General features: G+C 53.8%; 1 protein-coding gene across 3 annotated transcripts in view; it reads left to right on the forward strand.

Annotated features, from left to right (window-relative positions):
• INPP5A (inositol polyphosphate-5-phosphatase A) overlaps nt 1–13,696 on the forward strand; it is a 141,776-nt gene that overhangs the window by 59,061 nt on the left and 69,019 nt on the right. For all 3 annotated transcript variants that reach the window (XM_036335724.1, XM_036335721.1, XM_036335722.1), the window contains exon 4: nt 222–309. In XM_036335724.1, coding sequence (XP_036191617.1) covers nt 222–309 — 88 coding nt within the window. The remainder of the gene's footprint in view (nt 1–221; nt 310–13,696) is intronic.

Here is a 13,696-nt window from a genome sequence, read left to right on the forward strand (position 1 = left end):
CAGAGATGATAGAGAGGTCACCTACAATAGACTTTTCTAGGTTTTAGTTCCTGCCACCCCTCCCTCTCTTCCTCTTCCCTCTCCTTTCCCACTCTGGTTGGTGGTGTCTCCAGGGTGATGTCATACATGGTGTCCAGGCCAGCATCCTGGGCCTCTGCAGCACACCTGTAAGTGATGAGGTGTCTGTGTGACTCTTGACTAAAGAACTCTTTTCCTTCCAGAGAACTGCTGTCAAGCGATGCGATGAAGGAATATAACCGGGCTCGCGTCTACCTGGACGAGAACTACAGGTCCCAGGAGCACTTCACAGTAAGTGCCTCTGCCCCAGGGGAGCGCCTGCTGAAGCGGCCCTTCTCTTTCGGTGGCCTGCTCTCCATCACAGCATCCTGCCATCTGCCTACATTGAAATGTTACAGCTGTGCTGCAGCCTTTGGGGGGTGCCCTAACTCAGCAAATCTATGGCGGGGAGGGCAGCACAGTGCAGATGGCACCTCAGCTGCTTCCTCAATGTACCCTTGGTGGGCTGCTCATCAGTTGGCACAGACAAGGCCCATGTGGCATCTGGAAGGTGGACAGCCAAGGATTGAGGCCAGGGCCCTGGTGTGTGGGAAATGAGGGAGGATTAGGGTTCTGGGGCTTACAGGTGAGGAGTTAGCCCCATGTCTGGTCTTCTGTGCCCAGCTGCCTGTGCCACAGGCTTGCTCCAAGCTCTGCCAGTCCCTTTGTGCACCTAAGAGAGAAATTTCTAGCATTAAGTGCTTACCTTGAAAAATCTCTAAGGAAAAGAAAATTAACCTGAAGCAACTAGAAGGAAGGAAATTATGAAATAGCAGCAGGAATCAGGGCAATAGAAACTAGAATAATTGAGAATTCAGTGAACTGGTTTCTTAGCAAGGTTATCATTCTAAGCCGCCTTCTCCAGCGGATCAGGATGGGCCTGTCTTGGAACACAGACCCAGGTGGTGGGGCCTTCACGTGGAATCCAGGACCGGCTCCCAGCTGTGGCACATCTGTGCTAAGGGCCCAGCATCACTTACTGCACAGATGCCCGCCTCCGTGCAGGCGGTCAGAGGACGATGGCAAGGCTCCAGGTGCGCTCCGAAGCCTCAGAAAGAGTGATGGGAGGGTTACCAGCTCCTTGTGGAGGGAGCCTGACACATGTGCCCAGAAACTGTCACCTCACGGGAGCTGCCACCCTCCTATTGAAGTTTTCCATATGTTTTCAAAATTCTCACCTTGCTAGTTCTCCGTGACCTGCTTTGTGTCTCATATCATTACAAGGTAACATAATCATTTCATTTCTCTTCCAGCCAGAATGTCTGGTTGGCTGAGAAGAGAAGTGGTGGGACGTTGGAGGCGCACCAGGGCTGAGAGCTCCATTTGGTCTTGTCTCGTCCCTGGAAACTTATCTCAAATGTCATTTCACCTTTTGCAATGGAAAACAAAAACCCGAAAAATGAGCGTGCCCAGAACTCAGCACTTTCACTGAAGAAATACTGTTCTTGCCAACAGTTGTGGTTCTCAAAAATTATTTGATGGCAAAATTTGGATGTAATTTTCAACACCCAGAGTTCGAGATTTTCACACGGTGGGACAACTGTCTGATGGGACAGTCTGCCATAGGACAGCTTCTGTGACGTGGGGTTTTAGGGCTCTCGAGGAAGGAGGCAGGCTGCAGCCCGCTATGGCCCCTGCAGGATCTCGCCATCCGATTGGTACATTGAAGTACTTAGCAATGATAGTGTATCTCATCTGTCCTTCAATGCAAGGATTTTTAAAAGTAAAACAACAGAAACCAGGGTGCATCCAGAATCCATGGCATCTCACAGTTAGAATGGCAGTGTTTTCCTTGTAAATACAGCAATAGCACGTTAACTGGGGACATGGCTGTCTGTGTGGTTGGAGCCTGAGACGGTGCAGTGTACAGGGCCTCACTGGGTGGAGGGACTCGACACAAGCGACAGAGGGAGCTGCCCAACCAACCCAGGTCTGAGGCCCCCAAGGCTGTGGGTGTTGGTATCCACAGGACACAACAGCATCTAGTGTTGGGGAGGAAGGCTGGACCCACCTGCCAAGGGTGGGGGCATCACTCGCTCCCCTCTCGTCCAGCCGTACCTGTGGCCTGAGGAAAGCCAATTCGCTGCAGTGTGACTGTCCAGTCTAGAGCTGGGATAGCTGTGTCTAGGGGTGAGAAGTGGCCAGCCTTGTTGCAGACTCTGTCTGGAGCTCGTCCCATAGTTGGCACAGGGAGAGGTTTACGTTTGTCATCCCATCTCGTGACCAGGAGGGTAGTAGTTTGTGATGAATCTCTGCTTGACCCTGGGCCCTGCCTGGATTGCTGTCCCCTTCGTGCCCGTTCATCACCCTCAGTGTGTCACCTGTGGAACTGTCTTTGCTGGGGGCCTCTGGATATCCTGCTGGAGGGACCCTGCACCCCCGGAGCCTGGGCAGGGCTGAGCAGCACTGCCAGCCGAGAAGCCACCCTCCTGCCACAGCCTGGTGGCCTCGGGCTGTCAGAGGGAAGAAAATTTAATTTTTCAAGATTAATGGTATTGGAGCAATATTTTTAGCTGAGTGTGGTTCAAATAATAGGCCATTAATTGAAAAAGGAAATTGAAATGAATTTATCTTGTACATAAATGCTGTCACAGGTATTAATAGGGATCAGAAAATAGTGGCCTGTTCCCAGAAAGATGTTGAACCTGACGCGGCACCTGGTGCATGAACATGATGGTGGGGGTTGCTGTGCGCACGGGAACATGGGCAGGGGTGGGGGTGGAGCTTCAGCCTGTGGGGGCTTCGGGCCCTGGAGGGTCTTCTACCTAGAGCAGCGGTTCTCAACCGGTGGATCGCGACTCCTTTGGGGGTCGAACGACCCTTTCACAGGGGTCGCCTAAGACCATCGGAAAACACATATATAATTACATATTGTTTTTGTGATTAATCACTATGCTTTAATTACGTTCAATTTGTAACAATGAAAATACATCCTGCATATCAGATATTTACATTACGACTCATAACAGTAGCAAAATTATAGTTATGAAATAGCAACAAAAATAATTTTATGGTTGGGGGTCACCACAACATGAGGAACTGTATTAAAGGGTCGCAGCATTAGGAAGGTTGAGAACCACTGACCTAGAGGGTCTTCTGGCAGAGGCAGGAAGTGGCCGACATCCTTCTTCACCAGCAGATGGCGCCAAAGCAGCACCTCGTATCCTGAGATTTTAGTATAGGAGGTGCTCAGCAGCCAATTTTTAGACTTAAAAATTATTACGTTACATTTTGTTTGCTCCTAAAAAGCATCCTGAGTGGGAATTTACTGGAGCAGGAGGCTTGTCTGGTCTATTGAGGGTTGAGAAGACAGACTGGCTTCCACTGGCTGTCTCCCTCTCCCCGGCCTGTATACTCGCCGGGTCATCGCCTGCCTGCACTTTCCACTGGAACCTTGAGAGTTGGAGGTTTGTTCCTCCAGAGGAACTGCCAGTCTGGAGTGTTGACATTGGCCCTGAAAGGCTGGGCCCTGTCCTGTTCTTGGGAACTTGTTTAAATGCCCATCACAGGGTGGACTGAGGACCCTGGCCCATGCGTCAACACAGCCACGAGTGAGCTGGACGGGATGGCCAGGAGCTTACACACTATGCCCAGGGCCCCCAAGTGCCCCAGGCCCTTTCCTTCTGGCTGCGGCCCCAGATGTGCCAGTGTCGACGTCCTGATTTCTGTCTTCCTTCCTGAGCTCAGGCCCCTGGAGCAGCAGTTTCTCTTGTCCCTGCTCTGGCCTATAGCCTGGAGTCACGTCAGCACATCTTGGGTGCTCAATAACCGCGTCTGAGCCAGTGAGTCAGTGTGGGTTAGACGTGCACAACCCAGGCCCTCCCTGCAAGGGTCAGGGGCCGTGATGCCCCAGTTCAGCTCAGTGGAGAATGCCTGCCTAAAGGCAGAATTTGAGGCCATCGGTGTGTAGATGTCTAAGGCCGTGGATTGGGCCACATCCCACAGGTGTGGGTTGCAGGGAGGTCTGAGTCTGGGGCCCCCACCTTTGGAAATTGGGAAGAAAAGGTGGGTTTATCAGGGGAGGTGAGAGAAGGTGGGGACAGGGGTGAGCTGGAAGCCATGAGGCAGTGAAGAAAGGTCGCAGGGGAAGGGGACTGCACCCCTATGGCCGTGGCACCACCTCCTAGGCCCCACCCCCTGCCTGGGGCTGCTGGGAGGACCCAGGGGTCTGGAAAAGAGGGACTGGCACCCAGCTGAGGAGGGGCTGTCCCTGGGTGAGCATGCAGCAGGTACCTAGATGGCCTCTCCCGGGGGGATTGACTGCACCTGCTCTCCACGACCCAGAATCTAACGCTCCTGAGTCCTAGCAGATTTGCACATTTCAACACCACACTAATGTTTTTGTATTTGCCCCCAAAACCTATGATGTTCCAGCTTTCATCACCAGCAAGTTTTAAGGCCCTGGGTATCTTCCATGGTAATAGACATTAGGTGGTAGATGTGTACGGCACTGTATTCATAGCAGGGTCGGTGGATGAGGAGCCTCAGAGCCTCGAGAAGGTGATTGGACATCTGCTGCACCCTCCCTGCCCCTGGGGACCCCTAAGGCTCCTGTCCTTCCTGGGCACCATGTGGTGGGTGCCAGGTGACAGGATCTCATGTTCTGGGGACAAGACCGGTTGTTGGGGATGCTACCAAGTCTGGTGGAGAAGCAGCGGCATCGCTGTTGCTCATTCATCCCTCCTCCTGGAGCAAGCCTGTCCCCCGCCCCCAGATTCCTGAGGCTGCCCTCCCACCTGGCCCTCAGCTCTTTGGGCCCCTTTATCTGAAGGACTGTGCGTATATTTGTGTATGTCCTGTCCCACCCAGTGAGGACAGTGTCACCATCCCCCGATAATTCTTTGGATTTAGCGATCAAGTCCATGTGCAAGTGTCGGGCATGTGACATGATCTGGGACTGTCGGAGAAATGATTCGTACAAAAACACTTGAGAGAGACCTTCCCATTACAAGGACGGGCTCCAAGGCAGTGGGGGAAGAGGGGTGGCTTTCCTTAGGCGGTGCCAGCTCCCCAGGATGGACAGCTCACATCCCTCCGTCCCCTGTGGGTACCAGCTCCAGAGCACAAGGAGGTGTTGTGGGACTCCACCCAAGGGCATTCAGGGACTGCCACATGGCCTGGTCAGGCAAGTTGAGTGGAGCTTAGGGAGGAGGCTCCAGGAGGAGACACCGAGCTCTGTGCCGGTACCGGGGACCCTGAGACTGCCTGAGTTACACTGGGCATCGCAGAGGCCCCGACACCCCCAAATGCTCTCCCAGACCCCCCTGCCTCCTGGCACCTGCCTGTCATCCAGACCCTTAGAAAATGCTTTCCACCCAAAGCCTTCCAGGTTCACCTCCTGGGAAATGGGCTCCCTGGGAGGCCTCAGGTGGCCGCTGTTGTCACAGGTGTTACTTGGTTAACTGCACGGCGCCCTGGGGCCCACGGGCCTTGACACTGAGGAAGTGCCCGAGTAGTTTTCCAAGGCTTCCAAGTGTCTATTGATCCGAGGCGGCGAGCCCAGGAGTCACGTGTCTAATTTCACAGGCACGCTGAGGAGCATGGAAAACGCATCACTTATTGCCCGCAAAGCCTGAACGTCGATAGGGGACGGCTTTCCTATACTCTGGCTTCAGAGGTGGCTAAATGAGGAAGAAATTGCAGATTTGTTTCCATATAATTTCCTTGTTGTCTGTTTCCTGCAGGAGTAAAGCATCTGGCATAAGGGGCCCCCACTGTTCCCACTGGTCGTTTGTCTGACCGCAGGGGCTGCGTATGGGTGATTCATGGGGCTGCTGGGGGCTGCTGAAGGCCCCGAGGAAGCACGGCCAGGGGCTGCCCATCTGCCCCTCATCTGGTGACCCTGTCTTCCCCCCTCACCTGGTGACCTGTGGGGAGGAGGATGGGGGGAGAGGAGGAGTTTCCTGGCAAGATGTATAGGCTGGCATGGGGACCCCAACACACAGTATCAGAGGGGCCCCCTGAGGAGCTGTGGGCTGATGCAAGTACCCCAAAGGTCCCCTTTTATTTGGGGACAGTGGTGCTGCTGGTAGGACTAGGTGAGCATGCTTATTTGGCACCTTTTCTCTGGGCAGATCAGCTCAGTGGTAGACAGAACAGGCCCTTTCTCCATGGAGAAGCTGGAGGCCAAGGAGTCCAGCCTGAAGCCGCTCTGGTTCGCACACAGCAGGACCCACAGAACCTCCCGAACCTGCTCACACTCCATGGCTGGGCCGGGAAGAGTGAGGGGCAGCCACATGTCTCAAAGGGCAGGTGGCAGAGACTTGTCCCTGTGTGGCCTGGACAGGGCTGCCCATTGCTGTGGCCTCACGCCTCCCACGGCGGTGTCTGTTGTGGGACAGCCTGTTTGGCCGCTTCCTTCGCCAGTCCTTGCTCATTTAGCTGTCGGCCCCAGAAGTGTCTGTGTAGCAGCTGAAACTGTGCACTGTGGTTTGTTGAACCAATTTGGCAGCCCTTTGGGGCAGTAAGCGCAGTCAGGACGGCTGGCAGAGGCTGTCCTTGCTGTTGGCTCCGGACTGGTGCCTTTGGAGCCAACAGGGCGAGGAGGGAACCCTCTCGTGGAGTAGAACTTGTCCAAGGGTGTGAAAGCTCTCCAGCAAGTACTGGCAGCTGGTGGGCACTCAGCCCCTTGGAGCCTCCCTGCACATCGAGGAAACGTCCTTGGCGACCACAGGGTTGCCTGAACACATGGCATTCAGACCTCCCCTCAAAGCTCTAGAAGTGGGGTTCCGTCTGGGCAGAGGGGCTTGAAGCCAGAGACGTGTCAGATCTGTCAGTGCCTGAATGCAGCAGCATCCAGGGACACTGGGAAGGCCTGCGGGCTGAGATGCCTCCGGTGCCCTGTGTCCAGGCTTTGTCCTCTTCCAGCTGCCCAGCCAACACCTTTATCTCTTCCATAATTTGGTCTCAGGAAAGAGGCAACAGGTGAGTTTCATTTTCTGTGAGGGGAGAAGAATGGCTAAACCAGAAATTCATGGACACGAATTTGAGAGACATCAAGATTTTCCAGGGGTGCAGCCTCGCTCATCTGGGGTGACATGGAAGCCAGGGAGGAGGAGGAGTGCTCTCTGACTGTCAAGTGCTGCCCTGCAGCCTCCCCAGGAAGCACCTCCCCCTCCTGGCCCAGAGCATCGCTTTGCAAACCCCACCCTATCCAGCAGGGTCCTGTTCCCAGCAAAGTGGGATGGTGATCCTCCCTGTGGTCAGACCGTGCAGCCCCCTGGGTGCAGCCCTGGCACCAGGAACCTCGGTCTACGCCTGGAGGGTCAATCCTCACCCAGGAGGAGCCATGTGCCTGCGCCTCCCACTCCATGTCCCGGCTGGTGGCTCCTGGGCCCAGGATGCCTTCACTGCTGGTCCCAATAAACTGGGCCTCCCCCACCCCCTTTTGCCTTTTGCGTTGCCGTGAGGAGGGTCCCCACCGGCCCTGGCAGTCGGTTCTCCAAGAGGGCCGGGCTTCCCTCTGAGAGCAGGGCATCTGCTAGAGGGTTACCCGAGGTGGCTGCTGGGGTTCTGCCTCCCATGCACGTGGTGGGGCTACAGCCTGCAAGCCATGCTCCTTCCGAGGAGACACCCTCCCTGCCTCTCCTCTGATGGCCCCTTCCCCGTCTCTGCTGTCCTGATCAGATTTTAGGGGAAATATATGGAAAGTTAATGGAGTTTACTGGTGTTCTTTGATCCAAGGAGGGGGAGGAAAGCAAATGCATTTCTGACGCGGAACTAATCTGCTTCAGGAGGCCCCCACCAGCCTGTCTCTGCCTGCGCCCTGCCCGTGGCCCAGACAGGCCTGATGAAGTGAGAGAAGCAAGATTGGTTTTCCGAGGGCACCGGGCCCCCGTGCACAGCTAAATCACACTGTCTGCTCTGCCGGCGGGGTAACACCGCGCCCCCCTCGGCGGCACCTGCAGCCCCGCGGGACACAGTGATGTGCGGCCGGGCAGCGGCGGGCTGCAGTGAAGGTGAAGCTGTCATATCGATCTTTTTAGCACTAAAATATGAGCCACTTTGCTCCGCTCCCCGCTGCTGTGATGTGAAAAATAATAACTCGGATCCAAATTAAAAATATTGATCCCGGGAAGGTGCTGAAAGTAAATAAACACCTTCCGAAGTTTTCGGGTCAGCCGAGGAATGGGATTCAGCAATAAATGTGTCGGCACGTCACAGTGCAGGGTTCTTGATCTGTTTTTTCTTTGAATTGATTTTTCATTATTTACTTCCTAAAAGTGTTGGAATTCGGTCCTCCACTGTTAAACCCCAGTGTTTGGGCAAATTATTTCTTTGGGGCTCACAAGGTGCTCCTAATCCACTCGCTCATTGATTGATTGATTTTTGACTCAATAAGCTCACAGTCCTTGCCTTATTTAGAGCTTCCATCATAATTTTTTATACATTTAGGCCTGACTTTTTTATTTCCCTCTAACAGATGAGCTGACGGGCCATCAAGTGGGGAGGACAGTTGCCACAAGGTTAATTGTATCTTCTCCCTGTGTTCCCAGCTGACGTTAGCTGTCGTGGCTGAAGGTTGGGTGACGGAGCACAGCCCTCCTGGACCCTTACAAACCCCTTTACCAGCAGGGCCATGACCCTGAGGGTCTGCCAGCTGCCCACAGCTGGGCCCAGTGGGGTGGGTGGCTCGACTCTCCAATGTTGTGGTTTTTTGCGGGCGCAAGGAGACACTGAACCATATGCTTCTGGGAGTTTATCCTTCAGGAGGCCCCTGAAAGCTTGGGCGAGTCCCCCACCCTGCATAGCAGGTGCCAGGGACAGACAGCTTGGAAAAGACAAAGGGTGCGCTGGCCGCATCTGTGTGGTTGTGGGTGGTGAAGACTGGTCTGGGGGGACTTAGAACTTAAAATACACGCATCCCTCTGCCCTGAGAGTCAGGGTTCCTAGTGACCATTTCCTGGTCACTGATGCCCCGATTTGGGAAGCTGCCAGGCATAGGGCTCCCTGGGCTCAATCCCGGGGTCGGGGGAAAAGGTGGAGGCCTGTGCCCCGCTCTGTGCTTTGTGTTCTCCACATCGGAGGACCCGCTGTGCTTGCTAGTGGCCTGCGCCTGAGCCAGGATGTTAGTGCGTCTGTCCCAGTGTGGGTGCCAGGAGTGGTGCTAAGGAGAGGCATGCGATGCTCCACATTCTGACCCACCATTGATATCTGACAAAGGTATTGGGCAGCTCAGTAGGGGGAGGAGGGTATTTTCACAAGTGGTGCTAACCATTAGAGGGCCATGAGCAAAAAGACAAAACCTCAACTCTGACATTGAAACTTAACAAAAATCAAACTCGAAACAGATCATAGATCTACAGAAGAGCTAAAACATAAAGCTACCAGAGCACACAGGAGACAATCTTGGTAACTTTGGCTTTTCTCTTACAAAAGAAAAAATTTATCAATTGCACTTCATCAAAATGAAAAATACTTGTTCTTCAGAAGATACAAAAAATAGGCAGTCCACAGCTAAGGAGAAAACATTTGCAAATACACCCGACAAAGGACTTTATCTGGAGCCTTATATATAAAGAACTCTGACAGCCTACCACTAGCCAGACACACAAATCTTCCTGAAGTTTTAAAGATCGGAACAAACACTTCAGCAAATAAGGTGGAAAATGGCTCACAAGCCCATGGAAGGACACTCGATACCATCGGTCATCGGAGCAGAGCATATGAAGACCACACTGTTGGCGAAGATGACAGGTTCCCCACTGCTGGCTGAAATTGAACAGACTGGCCACATCATGTGCTGGTAGGGTGTGGAGACCGGAATGCTCAGACGTTGCTGTAGAGGAAATGTCAGATCACCGCCACACAGAAAACGCACCGACCATGTGAGCCAGCCACTCCTCTCCTGGGTATCTGCCTAAGAACAAGGCAGGCGTGTCCGCACAAGGACTGGGACACAAATGTTCACGACACCTTTACTGATAATACCCCAAACTGCAAACGACCCGAATTCCCACCAGCAGGTGAGTGGTAAGCCGCCTGCCGAGCCACGCAGCGGCGAGAACTATTGCTACAGCAGTGCTGCACTCTGGGAAAGTACCTGTGCTGAGTGCACAAAGCCAGGCAAGGGAAGAGTACCTTCGGTATCATTCCATTTATCTCATATTCTTGAAAATGCAAGCTCATCTGTAAAGACGGAAAGCAGCTGTGGTTTCCAGGGACGGGGCTGGAAGTAGGGGTTTTGAGGGGACAGGGACACAGGGCAGCTTGGGGAGCCAGGACCGGGCCTGCTATGTGGCTGTGACGATGGCTGCCCGGGGCAGCTAGGTCAGACCTCATTTGACTGCATCCGTTCACTCTGTGCGGTTTTGTAAATGTCAATTATGCATCAATAACACTGTGAAATACCTAGTTACCTGGTTAATGGCTGGTAAGCAGTCAGAGTTTAAATGATTTAATTGAAAAGGGAAATATTTCTGTTACAATCTGACTCCATGTAAAGACTATATAAATCACTCTATATGTCTTATGATTAAGGAAACTTAACATTCCACAAGAAATAGTAGCAGAGTATGAATAATTTTCATATTCACATTCTACAGGTATTATCAACATAAAACTGAAGACATCTTTAGGTTGAATAGACTTCCCTGATTTTTTAGCATGGCTAACATTATTCCAACTCAACAAAAGTGACTTTGGTTAACATTAGCCCCGTTTTGCCTGTGCTCTGGGCAGGCAGGTGCCGTCTTCAGTTTAGAGTTGGCCAATTTGCAAATGAGTTTGTGCCCCGTAAGGGGGCCATTTCCTCTGAGGAGGAGTCATTGCACTTTCCGTCCATTGCTGTCGGTTTGAGGAATCTGGAAAAGCAGATTACCGATGCTCGATGGTGCTTCCTCCTTTGCTCCATGCACACCTCACACATCGTCTTCATCTTGTTCTGTGTCTGTGTCCTCTCAACTGTGAGCATTCGGGCCCAGAGGCGTTTGATGTCTGACCCGTGTCCCCAGGCCCAGCCGGCATGCAGCCAGCACCTCTGGCCAAGTTCCTGCATTTGCGCAGCCAAGCCCAAGTGCTGGTCTGGGTCTGTGTTCCGGCTGGTGGCCCTGCTGTGCCATGTTGGGGAGCCCATCCTCCCAGCCAGCAGCCTTGCCTCACTCGTGCTGGGGCACTGCACTCAGATCCCCATTTAGGGAAGCAGGGCCATCAGTGGTGTGTTGGGCATCTCATGTGGCCGGAATGTCAGTGAGAAGAATACCTCCCACACCTGCGATCTGGACTCCCCCCGAGCTGGGTACTCGGAGATGCAGTACATACACGCATGACAGAAGGAAGTCACGCGTGCCCTGGGTGAGTCCCCACCAGTGTTCCTGCACCCGTCTGCACACACTGCCGCCTGCAATGGCCTTCCTCAGTGAGGAGCAGGCACTGGGCTCTGCCTGGCCAGGGGATGAGGGAAGGGACAGGGAAGAAGTGTCTGCGGGGGCAGGGACCCCCTACACGGCCCTGTGGCATAAGGAGTGGTCCCCTCCCCTCCATCTACCACAGCCTGGTCACATAGCTGCCCTCGGTCATGCTTGTCCCAAGCTGTCCCTGCTGTCTCCCATGCTCGCTGTGTGGGCTGGTGCCGTAACCATACTGTGCCTGATTCCTTGGTGAAGGAACAAGGGCAGTCCTGGTTTCTTTGCCCAGCGCCCTGCCTGTGTCAGTTTCTCTGATGGCGTGGTCGCTTCATCCTTGCTTCTCTGCCCCCATAGGCCCCTGCTGCAGGGCCCAAGCGGGTGGCAGCTAGCTGTGCGCCGGGGTCCCTGCCCCTGTGTGGGTGGGGGCTGGGTGGTCTGCAGTGGCCTCCAGGGCCCTTCCTCGTCGCTGTGCCTGCTCTCCAGGAAGTCCGAGGCGGGCTCTGCTGACTGTGGGGTGAGGAGCCGGTGGCCGCTGATCCGTCAGGCAGACAGGCGTGATGGAGTGCGTGTCACCCGCAGCCGGGAAACAAATGCGCTGCGGAATGTATTGGTGAACAAACTGAAAAATTGTAAAGCTCTTAAGGACTTTCATGCTTGTTAGCATTTTTTGACAGAAAATCACTGAAGCAGTGAACATAAAAAAGTAGTCACGGTTGATTCACAGTTCAGCTTGTTGTTCTAGTCATTTGGCCTCAAGTGACATTTCACTCCCGGGGATCGTTTCTGAGCTGCCCTGCTCACCAGGGTTTCTTTCTGCGACTGTTTCCACGTGTCCTGGCTCTTTCACCTGAGCCGTGGGCTCCCTACAGATCCGTCCCGATGCTCTGGAGGGAGAGCGGGGAACCTTCCTGAGCAAAGACTGACTTCAGATTCTGAGAGTCAGTGTGGATGTGGGGGCTGGTGTGGGGTGGGGGCGGTGTAGAGTGGGGGCCGGTGTGGCCTGGGAGCTCATGGGGGTTGGGGGCCAGAGTGGATATGAGGGCCCGTATGGCCTGGGAGTGCATCTGGGCTGCCATGCTCCTGGAACCCAATCATAGGAGGGTCCAAAGTCTTTAGGAGGCAGTCACAGGAGTATCTCGAGGGTGAGTGATGGCCGCTCAGGACAGGGTGCAGCCCACCCTGTAGTGGACGAGACGCTGCAGTTGGCAGGACCCCAGGAAAGGCCTTCCCAGGGTGTTGGTTATTACTTATTCTCGGGCAACGATGTCCTTGCCAGCCTTCTGTGTGGCCGATTCCTGCGTGTCCTGTCACAGGTCGCTGGTGGCAGAGCCGGCTCCTCTTTTAAGACACCCACAGCCCCATCTGAGGAGAGCGAGGTGTGTCTCCCAGGAGAGGAGGACGTCGGCATGAAGGAGAGGGGACCTGGCTCATGGGGGCCGCGGTGGCGCTGGCCTTGCAGGGCTCCTGGCCCTGCTCCTGGCTCCCTCTGCCATCAGGCTGCAGGAAGCCTTGGTAGCCACGGTGGCTGGGGGCCAGGCCTCCAGGCTGGGTGACTAGGCCAGTCCCCCAGACGGAGCTGTTGCTGCTCAGACAGGAAGGAATGAAAACGGAGTTTAGAAACTACATTTGCGCTACGTTTTTTTCAGAAAAGGCTGACATCATGGACCCGTCTACTGTCACCTGGAGCACATCTCTCCAGCCTCCTATCTTGAGGTGACACTGGCCTTTAGAAATACCCTTCCACATTTCCCCTCGATTTGTATGTGTCCCCTTTGGGGAGAAGACCTGACTTTTAATTATGACAAAGAAAAGTAGCGTTGAGCCTGGCCGGTGTGGCTCAGTGATTGAATGTTGACCTATGAACTAGGAGGTCCTGGTTCAATTCCTGGTCAGGGCACATGTGGCTCATCCCCAGTAGGGGGCGTGCAGGAGGCAGCTGATCGATGATTCTTTCTCATCATTGATCTTTCTATCTCCCTCTCCCTCTCCCTTCCTCTCTCTATAATCAATAAAAAAAATTTAAATACTCTAAAGAAAAGTAGTGTTGATACTTGGGTTTCCCTCATGGGTCATTGTTTTCGTTGTTAGAGAGAAGGACACCACCACACATCTACCCGTAAGTCAGACCCTCGTGTGCCTGGCTCTCACTGACTGTTTTCTTTCACATTGTGATTAACTTTTAATGCATCATTAAAAACTGCTTCCTGCTAGTTTCTCATTTGTGAACGTGGGAAATGATTTATACTCAGGGTATTCATGTCTAGAATGCCAAGGAAAGAGCGGCCCTGAGGAGA

Source organism: Myotis myotis, unplaced genomic scaffold, assembly GCF_014108235.1.
Source record: "Myotis myotis isolate mMyoMyo1 unplaced genomic scaffold, mMyoMyo1.p scaffold_m19_p_15, whole genome shotgun sequence".
Taxonomy (NCBI): Eukaryota; Metazoa; Chordata; class Mammalia; order Chiroptera; family Vespertilionidae; genus Myotis; species Myotis myotis.